Below are 22,126 nucleotides of genomic sequence, written 5' to 3'. Positions count from 1 at the left end.
GAAAAATATATTCCAAACAACAGAGGTCCCAGGACTGATCCCTGTGGAACACCACTGGTTACAGGTCTGCTGTTGAAGGCAGATTCCCCTATTTTGACTATATGGATTCTATCAGTCAGCCAGTTAGTGACCCTTCTAATGATTTAAGGGTTGCTACCAAGTTAGGTGAGTTTGTCAATGATGTCTGAGTAGGGGATAGTGTCAAACACCTTGGTTAAGTCAGGGTAGGCTGTATACACAGATTTCCCCTCGTCCAGGGCCTTGGTGACTGTCTCGAAGAAGTCCATCAGGTTTAACAGACATGATCTCCCTTTGACAAATCCAAACTGAGTAGGATCAAGAGATTGGAGATTACCTATATCTTTGTTGATAAGGTTCATATGTTGATAATGTCCATGATGATTTGCTTCATGGCCTTGCAGATAAGGCTAGTCAGGCTAATAGGTCTATAGTTCCTAGAGTCGATGGAAGTACCACCTTTGTGCAAGGGAATAACAGTGGCTGTTTTCCATTCAGCCTGGAAGAAGCCAGTGCTTATACTATGATTGAAAAAGAGTACCCAATGGTGTTCCTAATTCTTGATGGAGCTCAAGTAGGATGCAGCCTGGGATGTTATCAGGTCCCAGAAATGCTGTGTTTTTGGCCTTAGAGAGGGCATTTACAACCTGCTCTTTAGAGATACAAGGTAGGGGACAGATGGCAAGGATGTCATGGGGTATGTGTGATGGGGACAGGGGAGTGAAGTTTTCACAGAACCTGTCACCCAACAAGTTAGCTATGTCCACAGGCTCAATATATGTGGTATCATTAACTACTAGTTCGGCACAAATCTGGGCCTTTCCTTTTAGGTTACGGATGTAACTAAAGAACACCTTATTGTTGTCTTTAGTTGAGGAAGCTAATCTGCTTTGGAGGACAACACAACAGGTCTTATTCGCTTATTTAAGCAGAGGAGGGAGTGTTTCCAGTTTAGAGCTCACTCCCTCTTACGCTTAGACAGCAATTTCTTCCTCTTATTGCAAAGCCTGTTAATGGCAGTTGTCCACCAGGCAGGTTTGCTCTTCCTTGAGGAGCTTGTTTTGGTCCTATCAGGTACGGCCCACTCAATGCAGTTATACAGGTGTTTGTATAAAGCACTGATGTAGAACTTGGCATAATTGCCAGTTCCATCGGAGGGAGGTGCATTGAAGCTATTTATACCATCCTGTAAGAGGTTATAATCTGCTTTGGAGAAGTTTTTTACTTTAGTTTCTGCTAGGGGGTGTCAGGTGTGATAGTTAATTCAAATGAGATAGATTAGTGGCCAGATCTCACCAGTGAAGACCTCACAGTTACAGGGGTCACCCAGGAGATAAAGAATTGACCATTGGGAGATCAGCATCCACTGAAGGACTCTCATATGAAATCTCACTAAAGGCACTAATATTATCACTGACACCACTTAAACTATCTTTTCCACTTGTGTTCTTGTTGTCTGAACTCTGAAGAGGGGAAGTGAGGCTACTGATGACTTTGTGTCTATCAGTGTTCCTATGAACTCTAGACTCTGACTTGGTTCTACGTGAGATTTTTTTGTAGTTTATGTTTCCTAGTATATCACTTTTTCTCATGCTATGATGAGTTGATGCCTGGTCGGGGAGAATATGCGCCAGTTGTCTAAGTATGGAAACACCTGGAATCTCTGCAGTCTCAAATGAGCTGCTACTACCTCCATGCATTTGTAAACACCCTGGGGGCTGTGGTGAGACCAAAGGGCAGAACTCTGAACTGATAATGACTGGCTCCCAGCCGGAGGCATAAGAACCCTCTGGATCACTTGTTCATTTTTATGTAATAGTACGCATCCTGGTGGTCTGTCAAGCACACTCAATCATCATTCTCCTAAAAAGGAAGAATGGACTGAACTGTGACTATCTGGAACTTGGTCTTTTGAATGGATTTATTTAAGATGCTAAGATCCAGAACTGGTCTCCAGTCCCCTGTTTTCTTTGGCACTAAAAATAAACTACAGTTGTGTGCACTTACCATAAATATAGATGTTCAATTGTATTCACTGTTGCAGTCATCACATTTGGGTTATCTGCCTGCAGGTAGTCCTCAGCCGGTCTGAATACAAGAGTCTTCAGATTTCTGCATTGGATGTTGTCTCTTCTTCCATGATGTCAGGTCATCAGGGATATAAAACATGCGGCCGATGCCATTACGACAGTTTTTCTTGGCCCAGATGTCAGGTGCCCCCACAACAGGAAACAATTACATGGTATGGTAAACCCCCATCAAAAAGCAAATACACCAGAAAAATAAATATACCAAACAAAAGGGGAAAAGTAGAGCCAAGAGAAGTCAGGGGGCTGGAGGGAGGGTAACCAGGACTGCAACAGTGAATACACTCAAACATCTACATTTATGGTAAGTGTACACAACTGTACTATGTTCTTTGTGTTTCACTGTTGCAGTCATCACATTTGGGTTGATTCCCAAAGCTAAGGAAGGGAGGAGGATGTTAAAGAGCATTACGGACAGCTATTAAGCCCTGCAAGACTGCAGTGGCAAATCCAGCTCTGGATTTAGAAAAGATAGGCATGTGGTAATGCTTGGCGATGGTATGTACAGAGCTCCAGGTAGCAGCTTCTAGGATGTCCCTGGTAGGGACTCCTCTGAAAAAAGCCACAGAGGTAGATGCAGCCCTGGGGGAATGTGATCTTATCCCCTGTGGGGTAGGTTTTCCATGGTGCTTGTAGTAGAAATGAATGCAATGGGGCTATCCATTTGGAAATGGTTTGCTTTGAAATGGCCTTCCCCTCTGCCCCTGCAGCAAAGCCAACTAGCAGCTGTTCAGATTTTCTGAGATGCTTAGTCCTGTCCAAATAAAATCTAAGTTGTCTGTGCACGTCCAGAGAGTGCAGTATTCGTTCCCCTTTGCTTTGTGGATTAGGGAAAAAAGTAGGCAAATGAATGGATTCATTTAGGACCACACTAGACACCACCTTAGGCACAAAGGAAGGATTAGTCCTGAGAGAAACCCTGCCCACGTGGAAGATAATGAAAAGTTCCACTGCCATGAGGGCCTGTAATTCAGACACTCTTCTTGCTGAAGTGATGGCTAAAAGGAAGGCTGTTTTCCAAGAAAAGAATTTCAACTCTGCTGTTGCAGCTGTCTCAAAGGGGGGGAGAGTGAGCTTTTCCAATACAAAGTTAAGGCCCCAGGCTGGAGTGGTAGCTCTCCTGGGAGACCTTAACATTTTGGCCCCTCTAAGGAATTGTTTTAGCAAGGGGTGAGAGAAGAGGGCTGGCTCAGTGTTATAATGTGCTGAAATGGCAGAGGCATGAATTTTAATTAACGAGAAGGATAGGCCCTTGTGGAGCATTTCTGTTAACTACTGTAGAATATGAGGTAAGCTGGGTACCATTGCGCCCATCCCATGAGCCTGGCTCCAGGAACAGTACCTTTTCCACTTTTCAGCATAGGATTTTCTAGTACTAGGCCTCCTTGCCTCCAGAATGACATCCAGCACCTGCTTACGGAGGGATGCTAGAGGATAGCTCAAGGAATTAGCCAGGCTGCAAGGTTCAGGGTTTGAAGCTCAGGGTGCAGAATCTGGCCTGCCTGCTGGGACAGCAGGGAAGGGGTCTGAGGCAGGTGCCATGGTTGCAGAAGTGTCATACTACACAAGAGGGAGTACCAGTGCTGGCGTGGCCAATCTGGTGCAATTAGTATTGTCCTTGGCTTGTCCTGTTTGATATTTAGTAGAACCCTCGAGGGGACAGGCAGAGGGGGAAAGGCATAAACTGAGAGGCTTTCCCAGGTAAAGGACAGGGCATCCACTTTCCAAGCTTGACTGTGGGGTGTTCTTGTGCAGAATTTGCTCAATTGGTAGTTCTGAGAGGAGGCAAACAGGTCTACCTCTGGATTCCCCCATTTGTTCTTCAAGAGATTTTATATTTTGGGTTCTAGTTTCCATTCGTGTGGGTCCATGAGATTTCTGCTTAAGTCGTCTGCCAGTGAATTTAGTTTGCCTGGCAGGAATTGAGCTTGTAGGTGTACTTGGTAGCTCAAGGCTGTGGTCCAGAGCCTTGGTTAGCCTGCAGAGAGGGTACGAGTGGGTTCCCCCCTGCTAGTTTATGTACCTCATAACTGTGATGTTGTCTGTCTTTACCAATAGTTGTCCTGGAAGAATATGGTCTTTGAAGGCTGTCAGAGCATTCTGTACAGCTAACATTTCTTTTTGATTGATATGCAGGTGCATCTGTCTCGGGTTCCTTTTGCCCTGAATGCACTGCCCTGCCATGTGAGCCCCCATAGTCTGATGCATCTGTTGTTAGGGTTTGTGCGGCAGGGGGTAAAGTGAAAGGGAGTCCCTTGTTGTGGTAGCAGGCCTCTGCTCACCAAAGGAACTCTGTCTTCATACAAGGAATGATAGAAATCATTGTTTCCAGGTTATGAGAATGTTGACACCATAGGCTTTTTAGACACCATTGGAGTTTCCTCATATACAGTCTTGCATATAGAATTAGTAGAATGCAACAGGTCATGAATCCCAGGGCTTGCAGTATTTTCCTTGCAGATAGCTGGGGTTTTGTGGCTAATAGTTTGAAATAGGTTGTCAAATAAACTTATTTTTCCAGAGTGAGGAATGCCATCTGGGAAGTTGCATTCAAGCTTGCTCCCAGGAATACAATCTGTTGACAGGGTACTAGGTGAGATTTCTTTTCATTGATGGTGTACCCCAGTGAGGTTAGAGGTTTCTTTATGAATGCCAGGTGTTGGACTTCCTTTCTGCCTGAATTAGACAATCATCCAAGTATGGGTAAATCTGAATATTTCTCTGCCTGCAAAATGCAATGGCTGGAGCTAGACACTTTGTGAATACCCTGGCCGCAGTAGATAAGCCAAAGGGAAGTGCGGAAAACTGATAGTGCATGGAGCCTGCCCTGAAGCGTAGATATTTCCTGCAAGATTCCCTTATTGGGATGTGCAGGTAAGCTTCCTTTAAGTCTAGGGTTGCCAGCCAGGCATCCTTGGCTAACATAGGAACAAGCTGTTGAAGAGTTAGCATTTTGAATGTTGAAACTACCAGGAAGGTGTTGAGAATAGAGAGGTCCAGGATAGCACGCCAGGAGTTGTCTTTTCTGGGTATCAGAAAAAGTCTTGAATAAAAACCTTGTCCCCTTGTTCTGCTGGGGCAGGATGAATAGGCCTGATACTGAAAAGAGAGAGGATCTGCTGTTGGGCCTCTGTCCATTGATTTGGGGGTAGGTCTGGCCAACCATTTGGGGTTGGTAGTGTGTGGAAGTGGAATCTGTATCATTGAAAGACTATGTTCAAAACCCATTTGTCCTGGGTAATGAGTTCCGAGTTTTTTTGCATGCAGGGCGAGCTTTCCTCCTAAGGGAGCAGGTAGTTGAGCAGGGCTTGGAAGGGTTAGGATTAAGTCATTGTGCCATTTTTCCGTAGGGGGTGGCTTACTACTCCCTGCTTTGTAAGTGGGAGCCCCCACTGCTTAGGTCTGTGCGTAGCCTAAGACTGTAGCCTAGGTGGTCTGCTGTTCTTGGGTTTGGACTGAGAAGGCCTGGAAGGGACTGGAAAGGACCAGTTCTTTGAAGGCCAATGCCTACTGAACCTGGGATGCTGTACTTGTAGGAAATCTTTAACAGTTTGCATAGATTTAGCTTTTTCCTCCATCCTTTTGAGGACTTCTTCTGCTCTCTTGCCAAAAAGGCGGTCTTGGTTTAAGGGAGCATCCAGTAATTTAGCTTTAACATGATCTGGCAAGTTTTGTTCCTTAAGCCAAGCATGCCTTCTAAGTACAGACCCAGTGACAGCAGCCCTGCAAGATGCTTCTAAAGCGTCAAAACCACATTGCAAAGTATGTTTACCAACTTGTTCTGCAGAATGCATTAAATCTTTCAATTCTTTGTGTACAGCACAGTCAGGAATCAACATCATTTTCTGTATAAGTAGTCCCATAATATGCTGCTGATACTTTAACATATGAAACTGGCAATTTAAAGCCCTAATGGCCAAAGTAGCATAAGTGTATACCTTCTTACCCCATCTGTCTAAGGCTCTAGAATCTCTATCAGAAGGGGTAGGATTTTTGACAGCAGTAGCCTTAATGCCTTTAGGTCCTTGGGAAATGGTCTCTGGATCTGCAGAAGGATTCTTGAAGAGGAACTTGTGAGTCAGGTACTCTGTAGTACCCTTCAGGTTTTCTGGGAGCTGGAGGTAAAGTGTCTGGGGTAAGGCTAGATTCCAAGAAAGCATCATTTACAATGTCCAGAACAGGAGGGATAGCTAAAGGCCTGTGTTGAGGCAGGAGTAAGAATTCCCTAAGTCTCATTTTGGACTCAGAGTAATCCTAATTTTCCCAACAGAAATGCTCCCTAAGAGTATGCAAGGTTTCACCAAAAGAAAGATCTTCTGGAGGGGAAGCAGAAGGAATGGAATCCTTTGCATCAGAATCCTCATAAGTAGATAAGGGCAAATCCTGGTAATCAGTAGGAGCAGAAATATCAGATTCCTGATCAGAAGAATCAGAAAGAAAATCTGTTCTAGGTCTCAGAGGGGGGAAGGCTGGCTTCCCCAAATTAAGGTAATACAGTCTTCAGCCATTCTAAGCATTTGTTTTTGAGGCATATTGGCCTAGGCCTGCGGTTTGGTCGGTTTTCTAGACGTAGTGCGAGCTTTTAGCCTGGATGAAAATGAAAGCGTAGGTTTAATATGAATGTCTGTAGGCCTGAATACACCCTCAAAAGCTGGTGCCTGCACAGAGGCTCTGGACCCATCCAAGGTACAGACATCCGCAGGTTCCATAGTCGAAGAAGCATGTCGAGGCATACCGGACTCCAAATGGGTCGCAGTAGAGGCCTGCAAATCTGAAGTAGCAGGTATCAGGGGATGCAAAAGCACCTCAATGAGTACCAGCGGACTGGCGACTAGCTTAACGGAAGCATCATCGGCAGTTTTGGACCTATGTGGTCTGTCTCTGTCTTTATCCTTATGGTTTTTTGGAAGATCGGTAGTCGGATGGCTTGGTGAAGCCATTTCGGAGTACACAGATCGAGTACAAAAGTAATTAGCTGCAAAAATAGCCCAACAACGAATAGTTTGGACAATGAACAAGGCACAAAACCGACAGCGAGGGGCGTCGTGGTCTGGGCCTATACACGGGATGCATTACGAAAGAAAATCTCTATGAGGTATTTGTTTTCCACAGGTAAGACAACCGTTAACTTTTACTGACATTGGTTAGAGCAAGAAAAAGGATCCCCAATGGGGTACTTATCTTTTTTGAAGACTTCGGGTCTGAAACTCAAACGAAAATTTCAGGAGACGGCCGATCGGCACTTGCGAACTGCTTCTGCTTCTGGCACCGCACGGCAAGAAAGACTGATGTAATGGCGTCAGCGGTATGTTTTATACCCATGATGACCTGACGCCATGGAAGAAGAGACGTCATCCAACACAGAAATCCGAAGACTCTGGTATTCAGGCCGGCTGAGGGCTACCTGCAGGCAGATAACCCAAATGTGATGACTGCAACAGTGAAACACGAAGAACATCCATGAGTTAGTTCTGGATTCTATCTGGTCTGGGGGGGGGGGTGTCGGATGACTCTTTTGCCTAGCAGCTTTTGTATATGAATTGCTGCTTGTTCCCTCTGACTGGGTGGAAGATCGGGGAATTTTCTTAAATTGGGAGGACAAAGGGAAAATGGTATTATATACCCTCTGGAAATGATCCTCTGCACCCAAGTATCTGTTGTTGTTTCTAGCCAGGCTGTCTGGTGCAGGGACAAGTGACCCCCGATTGCCTCCAGAGGTGGACAATCAGGCCTCCTTTCAATAGTGCTGGAAGGGTTTGCCAAAGAGCAAATCTCTGGACCCTTGATTCTGAGGACCACCTCGGTTGTGAGAGATGCGTCTACCATTACAGTTCCCCCCTCTGCCCCTGGAGGAACCTCCTCCACATGTGTCCTGGAAAGCACCTTGAGATTTCTTGAACCACATTTTACCATCACCTTGATGATTCCTCAAAAAGGATCTTTGAGGGATGGAAAAACATATGTCCACGACAGAAAGGGTCAATCCTTCTCACACCTGGACAATGCGTCTTTTACCTTGGGAACAAAAAGTGATATGCTATCAAAGACAGCCTTGATGAATGAAAACTTAAACGGCTCCACAAAATCACACAAACGCATCCAGGCATGTCTCCTAATGGAAACTATGAACCTGCTGCCCTTGAGAATCCTTCTGCTATGTTAGAAATGAGCCTCATGTAAGAATTGGATAGGGACTGCAAGGTAGCCAACTGAGAAGTGACAGATGTCATCACCTCTTCAGGAAAGGTTCCTGGGAGGGTGTCTGACAATTCCTTAATCAGGTCCCTCTGTTGTCTCGTGAAATGTGCCAAAAAGTTCAGTGACCTTAAGGCAAAGGAAAGGTCACTGAAGCATAAACACGCTTCCCAAATCTGTCCATTGCCCGTGACTCCTTGTTGGAGAGATGAACAGAGGAACTTTCTTCTACAAGTTCCTTCTTAGTGGCTGCCATCATGACCATGCCATACACAGGCACACCTAATGACCAAAATTGTCTATCCTCTGGGGGACCAGGCAGACACACACAAGACAAACCAGTAATTCAACAAAATGGTGAACGACCAGCAGAAAAAGCAGCAGCAAGTCCAGCATGGATAAAAGTTCCTTTAGAAGGTTTATTAACAAATTCACACTTAAAAACAATAAAAAAATATATCATTAAATAAAGTGAGATACTAGCGCTTTCGTCCTGGCACCCACCAGAACATCCGCAGATAAATCTAAAACTTTATCTGAGGAAGTTCTGGAAAGTACCATGACGACAATGCTAGCATCTCACTTTATTTAATGATATTTTTTTACTTTTTGTAATTGTGAGTTTGTTAATAAACCTTCTAAAGGAACTTTTATCTGTGATGGACTTGCTGCTTCTTTTTCTGCTGGTCATTCACCATTTTGTTGCATTACTGGTTTATCCTCTGGCGGAGTCATAATTTTGTTGAGCTTCCTGGGGATGGGCTCAATTGTGTCAGGATCCTTCCAAACCCTCCGAGAGATCAAATAAATGAGCTCATTGGCAGGTGGACAACCCAGGAGGTAGATGGGCTTATACCAAACTCCTCCAGAAGTACAGATTCTTTTGATGAAGGGTTGCTGGGTTTCCAGTCACCTCTCAGTTTCAGGATCTCAAGGATGTCTCAGAATGAGACATCATCAGGAGGTCACAGTGGGGGAACCTTCACCCTCATCAAAATCTACATCTTCTGTGAAAGATTCAGGGGAATCTATATGCTTCTTCTTGCATGTTCTCTTCTTAGGAACCTCCTTAGTGGGATACTCCGGGAGGTATCAGAAGAGGAGGAGATAGGGATTTGGTATTGGCTGCCCCTGTATAGAAGATAGATGAGACTCTACATGCAGAGGTGGAGTAGATGTAGACTTAGGATCTGAGGGGGTAGGCACCATCTGATTAAGAGGTGCAGACAGAGCTCTCTCCAAAATCCTAAAGGTGGACCATCCTGAAGAGGGATAGGAACCTGGAGCCAAGAGGACAAGCCCCTGATCCCTGGTTCCCCCTGCTCCGATCACAGCCACCCAGAGGCCGAAGTTGGAATTGAACTGACCATCACTGAGGATATGAGATGCAGAGATGATTCTAAAACCCTTGGATTCGACTGCAGCACCTCGGCATCGATGGGTTAGTATCAGCTCCGAAAGCTCTCCAGCTCTGACTGGACCAAAGACTTCATAGCAAGTCTAAGATCCGAGGATACAAAGATTCTCGGATCTAATGCAGACAGGTCTGGACAACTAGGATCCAAGGGCTCTGAAACCTCGATAGGAGTCAAAGGAGGAATTGGTAGTGAAGGTGTCTTGGATGTATGGGCTTCCTGACCCAATGGGGTAGGAGCTAAGAAATGGGTAGGCTGGCTCTGCACCAAGAGGATCTTTCTCACTAGCCTCTCCACATTCTCTTCAGTCAGACTTCTAGAAGAGCAGGAGGATAGAGCAGATGGATATTTAGGGAAGCAATACTGTTACTGCTGCCCAACATCCATGTACGTCTTAGCACACTAGTGCTTATCTGCATTTTGCAGTCATACATCTGCACAGATTATATGAATATTTGCCCTTATGATGACATTAATGCAAGGGCAACAAAGGATGCAGTCTGGCTGTACTAAATGACCAATGCAACTGGTCAGACTGTACAGAAAACTCAACATGCATACAACACAAGCATTCTCTGCCTATCTGGATCTGATTATTCATGTTGTTACATACAGCACATCTAACCCAGGAAATATTAATAAAAATTCAGAAACAAATCATGATAACCACATTAAGTGGCAGTTCATAAACTGGAGCCAATATTTTATTAAGTATTCTACTCTTTATGGCTCATGCAATGTTTTATAGAATTATTTGTGAAAACTGCATTCTGGCCTAAAAAAAAAAAACAAGTTGCTCCCTATTTCTGACAGACTAAATAATGTCCTTTGTATATAACTCTGTTATGGTATTTGCAAAAAGAGACTGTTTTTATTTGCTAAACAAATAGTGAACAGCAGCTGTTTCAAATAACTCACTTCTTGCTAATTTCTTTCATCGAGGCCTCACAATGATTCAAAAACTGAAGGACATGAATCGCAGTAGACAGAATGGCATACAGGTTCTGCACTGGAGCTTTTGAGGGAATTTCATTGCTTCTCTCTTTAAGTCTTGCTAAAACAGCTGTTGCTACTTTACAGCAGGCCTCTACAAAGTTTGCTCTAATCTCCTGGAGACCGTCATCTCTGCATGCCACAGCTAGAGGAAGTAATGCCTCAACTTCTTCCATGATGTCGGAACAGAACTAGGGAGAAACAAATGTGGCTGTAAGTTATTTGTGTTCCCACAGTGGCACATATTTTAAAATATATGAGGGTTATGAAATCCTTACATAATGGAAATTAGAAATCACTTCCCAACATCAATGTAAAGCACCCAGATATACTACAGCTTTACAAATATTTATACATAATGCCTTCAAAAATACATTAAGAGCATGGAAAATGTTGAACGATAAAACATTCCATATAACAACATGCTGAATTCTCATTTAGTCACTTCAAAAAAATACTGAATAAGACAATTTTGAATTGCCTTCAAAAGCATTTAGTTCAACTTGGACACATTTGTGCACATACCTCGCAACTGTGCAGATTTTTGCAGAATGTCCACATTTTTATCTTATATTTTTGTCTATTTTTCATAAAATTGTGGTTTTCTAGTAAATTAGTTGCAAATCATTAAAGAGTGAAGATGGAAAATAATGACAGATATTTGAGTTTCAGACTTTACAACCATCAGAAAATTCATACTAATGCAAAACTTTATATCAACTTTCTAAGTTTGTAAGAGCAATATTTAAAAATTGCCCCTATTTTTGGGCCTTTGTCCCACGTTTACTTATAGCTTTGTTCAGATGTTTTGCTCCAAGAAGTTGAGAGGTATGGCTCATACCTGCATGTCTGTGAAATATGTATAAGCTTTCATAGCTGTGCCTCCTTCATTTTTTTTCTTGGACTATTGACATCGAAAAGCCATACCTCATACAACTGCAAATACACTTTTAACTAAAACTTTGTGTATTTGTCTTAATATTGCTACTGTAGGTTCACATCCCTAAATGCTTAAATCAGGATATATTTTACACAACAGACGGAATTTACTAGATGGCTGTGGGCAAACATGTTAAGGTGACATAAACTTGCCAAATCAACCATCACTGCTAGCATTTCCCCGCAATTTGCTTCAATTTACCTCCTCATCATCTCAATGCCAATCTATGAAAATAATTGATTTACGTTCCAATTAAATGCCAAGTTTGAACATTATTTAACAAAATTGTTAATGCATCATGTAATACCCTTTCTCAAGTCAACAAATGTTTTACAAAGTAGCTAGCACTCAAATAAAAATTGCTGGTCCACTTGAGGATACATATCTTACTATTTTCGAAGACAGTGGGTAAAACATGGAAACAGCTAAGTATAGAGATAAAAGACATTCCTGCATGTAATACAGCATTACTAAAAATGCTGTTTATATTGTTGCACAATTTCATTACAGTGTGTATGATTAAATAATGTAATCCATTCCAACTACATATATATATATATATATATATATATATATATATATATATATATATATATATATATATAATATATGTGTGTATGTATATATATATATATACAAACTTTTTTCAAACATAAGACCTCTGTTAAGTGTATTTGTAATGTATCTGTCATAACACAAAAACTTCAACTGCAAGACTTCCTTCAACTGATTTCGTAACGTATACGTAATAATGGAGCCAAATGTTCGGTGTATCTGTAACAATAATGTCTAATGTGCCAAGGTTTCAACATAAGTTGTCACTGCCAACTGGCTCAGAATTGACTGAAAAGAGTTCATGGACCAGTCTACCTAACATGTCAAATTGCTCAGATTTTCACTATTTAATTCATGCTGTATATCTCTTCTGTTTTTGAATATACAGTTTAACATGTATACAAACTTTCACTACTGTAATGTTCCACATATTTTCTATTATGTATTTGAATATATGGTTTTGATATTTATTGTGTGTGTGTTTAATATTTTACATTCTTTTCTGCATTATCTGTATTATTTGTGTATGTTGCTTTTCTCCTCAGGCCAGCACTGAAAAGGAGTTAAGTTTATATACCCAGTTGGTTCATCCAGTAAACAAATAGTAAATAAATAAAATAAGTAAAATCAAATCACTTACAAAGAATCTTAGCAATTTACAAACAAAGCATGGCACAGTCATATAAGGTACTTACCATAACATCAGATCTTTGATGAAAGATCACTAACAGCAGGTCATTATACAGAGGTTTACTCTCACCTTGTGTTTTCCATGTTTTGGTTGTAGTTCTTCAGTTGTCCCTGTTTTCCTTGTGGGGAACAATGCAGGTTTCATATTTGTGAAGCCCCCCCCCACATACAATAAGCAATACCATTTCTCCAAGCCTGAAAGCACCAGCAGGGAATTTTGATTGTCATAGACAAATACCTATTGTTCAGCCAAACAATAAAAATTAAAAAAAACGCAATTATTTAAAAAGTAATTATATACATATTCCTGTGTGTAACTATATACTAGGTATTGGGGAGAGCTTTACTGTTCGAGCAGGCTCTTCTTGAAGACCTACTGTTATGAAAAGCATCTTAAATAACAATACTACTTTCTTAGAGGGAGAAGCTGTAAGAGGAAATCATTTTACTTGACAAGAATTCCAAGTGCTACTCCTTTACCTCTGGGACAATTACAAGATTCCAGATTCTCTGTAGTGCAGTTATGTTAAAAACTACCCTGCCACTAGACTCTGCTTCCAGCTCATACTGCCTACTGAATATATGTACAGCAGGCAACATAACACCTAAAATATTTCATGCTTTTTAACGTAAGCTGCTGATGCTCTAGTGGAATGTGTTCTAACAGTGCCTTGCAAAAGTCTACTGCATTTCCCATAGCAAAAGAAAATATGGTGGCCTAGTCCATCACAGACAAGTCTTCTTATCATGTCTTCAGAGACACAAAAAGCTGACCTGTTTTTCTCAAGTCATGAGTTCTCAGGGAGTAGCATTATAGTTGGTGTAGTATTACAATTGCTTATACACAGCCATCATAACTACTGGATGCTTCACTTCATTTTAGCATTTTGGTTTATAAGACGTGTAACTCAACTTAGTGGTTGAAATACTGTGGAAACAATGTTAGGTATGAAGAAGGATTTAGAGAGACACCTTGATTATGAAAGACTCTTTAGGGTGACTTGTACATTGTGGAATGCAACTCTGAGGTTATAGCAAAAAAAGGGTCTTCCAAGAACGATTCGTAATGTTCACTGTGTCATTTTGTTCATTTGAAGATAAAGTTAACTTTTTGGTCTGAAATTCAAATATAACAGAAGAGACACATGTCTTCTTGAAGGTATTAAACAGATATGTTGCTGTTTGCAGAAGAAAATGGTATACATGAAGAAACTGCAGACACGTATTATGATGGATTATATAATGACCCCCCATTAATATTCCAAAACGTGCACGCTGATTAGTCAGCGTGCACATTGTAAATCAGACTTATACTAATGGAAAAAGGTCAGGACTGCTGCGGTTGTACGGCGATAGCGTTGCTACCACACATCAAGAGGTTATCTCGTTCAGATCTGTGGGATTCTAATTCAAATTATACTGTTTCTTCCTGTGTGAATTTCCTTTATTTTCGTTCTCATAATACTTGAATAATTCTTCCTCTGTAATTTTCATATAAGCATCTATTAATGGATGATTTAATGGAACAAAATTACTTAAATTCTTAAATTTATAGGTCAGCTCTGTTGGAACTACTTCATTAGTTATATCAGACTTTTCAAAAAAAAACTTGAGCATAATATTCCTACAAAATTTTTTTACAAAAAAACGAAAATAAAGTAAATTCACACAGGAAGAAACAGTATAATTTGAGTTATAGGGAGTATATAGCGTTAAAAAAGTTACAGGAAAATGATTCCATAACAATAAAGTCCACAGACAAAGGCGGAATCATAGTAATTATGGATACAACATACTATACTGAGTCAATGAGTCAATGTAAAAACTACTAGGTGACAGTAAGTTTTACAGAAGAATTACGTCATAAGAAGTACATAAGATCATTCAATACATTATTAACACCCTGTTTGATATTTACAGAGGGGGTATTGTTACTAAGGAAACCTTGGATTTTTTGGTGGTTAAGAATCCATTAATACCTATAATACAAGGAATGCCCAAAGTTCACAAGAACCCCACAGATCCACCAATGAGACCGATTGTAGCAGGTGGAGGCTGGCTTACTGAACATCTTTCGGTCTATATAGAAAAGCATCTTAGACCAATAATTAATGGAAATAAATATGTTCTCAGAGATTCCAAACATTTTTTAATAGACCTTAATGAAAGTTTGAAAGATGAGGCAAATATACAGGAAATAGTACTAGTTACATTTGATGTACAATCGCTTTTTACTGTTATACCCAACGAAATGGGGATACAGTATATACATGAATATATTTCAACACACAGTGAAATGCCATTAGTACAAGTAGATCTAATTACACATTTTTTAGAGATAGTCCTGGAAAATAATTTATTCACCTTTAATGGTGAACTATTGATTCAACGGGAAGGTGTGGCTATGGGGACCCCATGTGCCAATAGTTACGCAAATATGTTTTTGGCACAATGGGAGGAAACCATACTTTTTAATCTAGATGAATTTAAGACACATGTAATTTTCTATCAACGTTTTGTCGATGACCTCTTTATGTTATGGAGGGGAAGTTATAATGAATTGGATATGTTCTATAGTAAAATGAATAATTTAACTGAATGTTTGAAGTTTACCATGAATAGATCTATTTCCAGGGTTGAGTATTTAGACCTTTATATAGAGAAATTAACAAGTGGTTTGATTAATACAGGAGTTTTTCGTAAACCATGCTATCGGAACTCCTGACTACTTAGATCCAGTATGCATCCCAGATATATGTTTAAGAACTTGATTAGAGGTCAAGGAGTCAGGACATCGAGATTCAATCCATCTGAAAAATGTTTTCTTGAGGAAATTAATAATTTGAGAGACAGACTATTAGCTAGACGATATAAAGAGGAAGAGATTTCAAGTAGTTTATATGACATTCCCGTATTACGAGAGAATATAGCAGCACCATATTTTGGCTCAACTTCTGAAAATATTTTTCGAAGAAATTTAAATAAACCTGTGACCCAAAAGATTTCTATGTACTATACTTCTGATAATAGGCAGCTAATTGAAATATTCAGTAAAAACTGGCCTATATTACAGGTAGATGCAATGATTAAAAACATAGTAGGGGATCAGCTGCGTTTCCTCTATAAAAATAGAAAACATTTGAAGAGACTGTTATGCTATCAGCATAATAGAAGAGAACACAACAAAGACAAGTCCACTACCCCATGAGGGAGCTGCAATTTTTGCATGTACATAGATACTTCTGAGAAATTTTTGCATCTTGATCTTCAGAAAGAATTTACTATAAGTGCATGCGCTACATGCAAAACTTCGAATTTAGTGTATTTAGCAGTATGCCAGAATTGCCACTGTTTTTATGTTGGTAAAACCAACAGAATTTTTAGAGACAGAATAAGGGAACATGTTTATCACATTAGAAAGGGCTCTGAACATAATGCACTAGCAAAGCATGTTTCACGAAATGGGGACACACACAATTTTACATTTAGTGCATTGGAAGTGATTCCCACTAGTATACGTGCAGGTGACATCAGGAATCATACGGAATATAGAGAGAACAACTGGATAATTATACTTAGAGCAGACAGAGGTAGTGGGTTGAATGAAAGGGAAACAATAAAACCCTTACTGAATAAATGTAGGAATATCAAATGAAAATCTATCAAGGCAGAATTTACTATGTATTTATATTTTTGCATAAGTATAGAATAGTTGTAAATATGAAATGTCATATATATAAAAAAATTTACTAATAGGCAGGTTTTTAAAGTATATATATTTTTTATATATGTTTTTACAAATGTATATGGAAATAGCATTTATGTATTAGTTTTCACAAGTGTGTTTTATAAGCAAGCTCGATTTAGAAAGTATCGCAGTGCATGTACTTATTTTTAAATATTGTATTAAGTAGGAAACTAAGGTATCATATGAAAGATGATTACTTGTAATATCATTTTAAGAAGAATGAATTAAGTCATGCCAGTGATTGGTTGTAGACTATTTGAATTCTTATATATATAAGGAAACTTTACCATTGGAAATTTGTTTATGATCTGAAGAAGCTATTTAGCGAAAGCGCTCATCATTTGTAATAAAACAGTAATTTTATTGGCCTTAACGTATTGTGACTTTGCCTGGTTGCTTCGTTTGAGTTTTTCAGTTTGAGACATACATTATTACTTGAGCAACGGAGCATTTATCTGGTTGGTTACTAGCGATTTGTTGCTTTTTGATATTTTTAAATACTTTGGTTAGGTCACTGTGTTCCAGCTCAACAGCTACATGTATTCACTAAAGATTAGTTTTCCCCAGGATATTACCTGTAGCTGCTTGCAGTTCTAGTTTATATTGATGAAGTCCTAAACATTTCTAGAACACATGCTGTCATGACGTTGTTTCTTATGTATCACTTCTCCAGCATAAATCATCTGTCTGTGTGACCATTTTCCAGTTTTAACAGGTGTATAAAGATATATTGTAGACATTTCTAACCATAGATTTCTAAATCTTTTAGGATTTTATAGCACATCTATGGGGCTAAAAATATTTCCATCCAATCTACAGTAGTGAGTTATTTATCGAATATTCTTCTCCAATTAAATCTTAGTTTAGTGCCCTCTAGCTTTTTTAGCTCTGTTAAAAACCTATATATCATCCTTAGCAGCTTTTTCCTAATTGCAGGCTTAGTTCTTTCTTCTTTTATACAATCTACTACAGCTGGCTGTACCCACAGTTGTTTTCCTCTCCTCAAGTCTTTAATTCATATATTAACCGAATATATACTAGATGATCAATTTCTTGCAGTCCAAAGGTCTGTTTAGCTTCTGTCCAATTTCTTATTTCTTCACCTTTTATAATATTTCCCCAAAACCTTTGACCCTTGCTCTTCCTTCTCCAAATGACTACGACACTATCACTGATTTATTTCCTGCTTTTGCATCTTTTTGACTTAACATTTGCTTTGTGACCTAATAAATATAGTTACTGTGCATACTGGTCCTTATTGTCCTTTTCCATATGTAGCCAGAATCCCATGGGTTCTCTACAATCATATTTTCCCTTGGTTTACAAAACCACAATTATCCTGACCAAGAACAGGTTACAAGAATGAGGCAGCCTGTGTCTTACCTAACAGCTGTTTCTGAATCAGAGTAAAGGGAGGGAAGACAAAGTAAGGTAGAAGTCTAACGAAAAATCTGATTTCCAAATTGTCTCAAAAGGAAGCATAGGGAATAAAATATATAGAGGTGACTGCTGAAATGTATAGCAAACAGATCCACTTCTGGCATGTACAACATCCAAAAAAATTCTGTGGATTTAATTTCCACTTAGAGCTGTAAACAGAAATGATAATGAGCTATCTGAAAACTTAGTTACTTCTTTGAGAATGACATTACCAGAGTAAGCAAGTAAGCATTATCCATGACGGTGGTTCAATAGGCAGTAATCTTGCTTGCCTTTTGTGCTAGAAGATCAGAAGGCTGTGGGTTCTATTCCCACTAAAGGTGACTGGATTCTTATTTCAATAGTTGACACTGAAGAGCAAAAGTATGGGTGCTGTACTCCTGAAAATGCCATCATGCAGATTAGATGGTAAATCGAGCTCCCATCTGCCTGTGTTAGTGGTAACACAGGTGGATGTAGAAGATCCCATCACACTTGTAGAAAAAGAGTACAGAGAGTTCCCCAGTGCCCTGGCCAAATTTCCCCTAGTCAGTATAACTATCACTTCTGGTCTCCCCTGAAAAGAGGTCACTAGTTTAGTGGGATTGACCCAGCCAACAAAGAATGAATAAATAACTAAATTACCAGTGTTGCCATGCAGACTCACCTTTCATCTATGGTTGAACTGCTTTCAGTGTTACCATTCTGAATTTCTTTGTCAGAAAAAATGTGTATGTCTGGAAATTCCAATACTTTGTGGACCAGAAATAATCTGTGCTATGTGATGGGAGGGGTGTAGTCAATGGAACAATCTTAAGTTTCTGTTGAAATGCTTTTTCTGCAACTTTGAGCTACTGTTTATACTACCCCTTTGTCTCCATACTGCTGGCCAAGAAGACAGATTTCGCCAGAAACTGCCTCCAAGGGTACTGAGGATGAAAGAGGGGGATATACAGCATGTAGTAAATTAATCTTTGCTGGTATTTTTCCTTTCCATCTGACTGTGAAGTAGCTGAGTACTAATTACCAAGAAATTATTCTGCTCATGTGGCTGCTATGCAGTTGTGCTCTTTCCATAAAACTGCCTTGTGCTTGGAAGGTAATTCTTTGAAAGTAGAGAAACTGGGCATGGTAGATGCATCTTTTCTTTAATTCAGTTATGATATCATCAGCTGGCTGACCAAATAACAAATCCTCAACAATTGGGGCTTTGTGGGGTAATTCTTTGAAACTCAGGAGTTACGGCATGGCAGATATATACATTCTTTCTAATTTAGTTATGATATCATCAGCTGCCTGACGAAATGGCACATCCTGAGTAAATTGGCCATCGAACAGTTGGTATTTCACATCTACTGGATAAGTTTCAGTCATGAAACTTTACATTGCAACAACGAAGAAAGGAGCTCACCACTTCGGGCCAAGCAAGAATAACGACAAAAGAAAAGAAAACAAACAGCCTCGGCTCCGGAAAAGGACCTGGAACACCACGTTTGAGTTTGTTGTTACTTGTTCTATTCAGCAGTAGGAATACACCAGTACTGTAACAAGCCCACGTTTAGCTCAACGAACAAGAACATAAATGATGCTGGAATCCAGAGCAGTAAATGCACAGTAACCTTTTTAATAAAATCACAAAAACAAATCCACGTAACTGTTAAGCGCTTTTCGTTCGGGTAATACCCGAACTTCTTCAGAATAACGACAAAGCAGGATCCAATAACAAAATTTAATAAAATTCCCTAGCGCCTCAGCATAAAAGCCTTCAAAGGAGAATAAAACCACACCAAGCACTCAGGCTTTTTATAACAAAATCAATCCACATTAATTACATAATTACATCCAATTAAGTTAAAAAAACTTTCCAATTACACTCCACATTAATGCCTGCTGGACTTAAAGTCCCATACTTCAAAATAACAATCATCTCTTTATATAGGATATGTCTAAATTATGTCCTTTTTTACAAACACGTTCCAATATTGTACTTCGTAAACCTTCTGGATTTTTATCATGATATTTTTGAAAATGTGCTGCAAGAGGGCTCTCCAATTTAACATTCTTAATATCCCTAACATGTTCCTGCATTCTAAGCTTAAAAGCCCTCTTGGTCTCACCTATATAGAACATGTTGGAGGGACATTTTATAGCATAAATAACTCGTTCTGTATTACATGAATACTTATGATTTACTTTAAAAGGAATACCATTAATATAGTCAAATGTATTACATACAAACTTCCACATAATGCATCTACCACATGAAAATGTGCCCACTGTATCAATCATAAATCCAATGTTTCAACTAGGTACAGAAAAATAAGCATGTGCTAACATATCTTGGATACATTACCTCTATGATATGAAAACATAGGTACTTTGTGTATTTTTCCAGAAAATTCTTTATATCTTAAAAGACATTTCCAATAAAATTTAATCACATTTTTTTACTTCATTAGATAAAATATCATAGGTAGTTACCACATATATTTTTCTCAGATCCAACAAACCATTATCATTTATATGTTTAGAATGCCATATTTGTGGCTTATTTAGGTGTCTTTGTTGGTCCCTTTTAACCTTGTTTAACAAGGAATATACATTTTCTTTGCAATAACCCCTACTAATAAATAATTTAGCTGTTACATTAAGTTCATGTGTCAAGTCTGGGCCATGATTGCAAAACTTTACTTCCACTGGATAAGTATCAGTCATGAAACAAGAATGTCTTCTCATCCAGCTTCTGATATGGCTGCTTTACATGAGGCATCCTCTGTATCAGATGTGCATTTAAGGGTCTATACTCCAATCTTACAAAGCATGGCACTGAGTTTCTCAGGTAGGTCATTAAATCTTGGAATTTTAGCAAAATCTCCTGTATTTGGCCCAAGACAGACCTCTGGTGGTCTGTAGGAGAGAGGAATAAATCCCTGACTATGTTGTAGGCACCCCAAGTTCGATTAGTGGTTCTGGTGTATGTAGGAGCTGGCCAGGGAGGATGGGAGTGAGGGGCCTCTGCCAGCTCAAATATCTTAGGGAGGTGGATCTGGTTGCCACACGTGTGGCCCTTAGCGACAGCACTAGAGTTCAGCTAGTTGAGTTGCGAGTTAGTCAAGCTGGTGCTTCTATAGTGTATTCACACTAAATAGGTTCATAGGTTGGTACTAGGCTATTGGCCCTAGGGCCTATACAAGCCTAGCCATAACAATTCCCTGGATATTTCTTCCCACTAGCTGAGGAAATATTTGCATGTAGAGATAAGATTCCCTTCTGGTGAAAACTGCAGGCTCAGAGGAGCTACCAAAGGGGATGGGATGCTCCCAGAGGCAGAAAGTAGACCGATTCTCCCAAGGCCAGCAAACTGGCCTGCTCCCTACTGCCCAACTCTTGATGGGGTGCAGTGCTCTTGCCTCATCCATGAATCCCCAGCTCCTGTTTCACCAGCACAAATGAACCAACTGGGTGAAGTCCTAGGGAGGAAGCACAAAAACACACATGGTGCTCTAGTAAGTAATCAAGTGAGATATACATTTTAATGCCCTTATGGATACGTTATTAGATGTATCCCTTTCTGCCATACCTACTAGCAACCTCCATCAAATGGTAAAGTGGACAGTTGACTGTGAGTGTAGAACAGTTTGCGTTATGATTGGTTTACAGCTCCTGTCTTTCTCTTTTCTCTAGTTTTCATATCTATGTACCATGTAAAACCTGCTGCTTTAGGTGCTACTGTCTAGATAGCTGGTTTTCACAATAACTTCTTGAATCAGCCATTTTGGACCATTCCATGTCTTGACAAAGATACATGAAACTGCTGAGACTTACAAAACCCAAGTGAATGATTCTTCCTGTGTTCCAAACATTCCCAACAGCTGCTCTTTCACCATATCATCATTTTCCTTGCATGACTCCAACTCCAACTTCAACTGTTAGGCATAACTACTCAACTAGTCACCTGAAAGCCACAAATCTTGCATTACTCCTTAAAGGGCCACACAAAAATTCCTCAGTACCAATAGTTTTCTCAATGCAGTTTGATGTACAATACTGTCAGGCCAAGAGACCA

At 39.8% G+C, this 22,126-nt stretch overlaps 1 protein-coding gene across 1 annotated transcript in view; it reads right to left on the bottom strand.

Moving 5' to 3' along the window:
• KIAA0825 (KIAA0825 ortholog) overlaps positions 1-22,126 on the bottom strand; it is a 1,661,419-nt gene that overhangs the window by 1,001,717 nt on the left and 637,576 nt on the right. The window contains exon 10 of the mRNA XM_044064463.1: positions 10,634-10,899. Within this exon, the coding sequence (XP_043920398.1) occupies positions 10,634-10,899 (266 nt within the window). The remainder of the gene's footprint in view (positions 1-10,633; positions 10,900-22,126) is intronic.

This window comes from Protopterus annectens, chromosome 2.part2 (genome assembly GCF_019279795.1).
Source record: "Protopterus annectens isolate FY-2018-M chromosome 2.part2, PAN1.0, whole genome shotgun sequence".
In the NCBI taxonomy this organism is placed as follows: domain Eukaryota; kingdom Metazoa; phylum Chordata; order Ceratodontiformes; family Protopteridae; genus Protopterus; species Protopterus annectens.
This window is presented reverse-complemented; position numbering and strand designations above follow the sequence as displayed.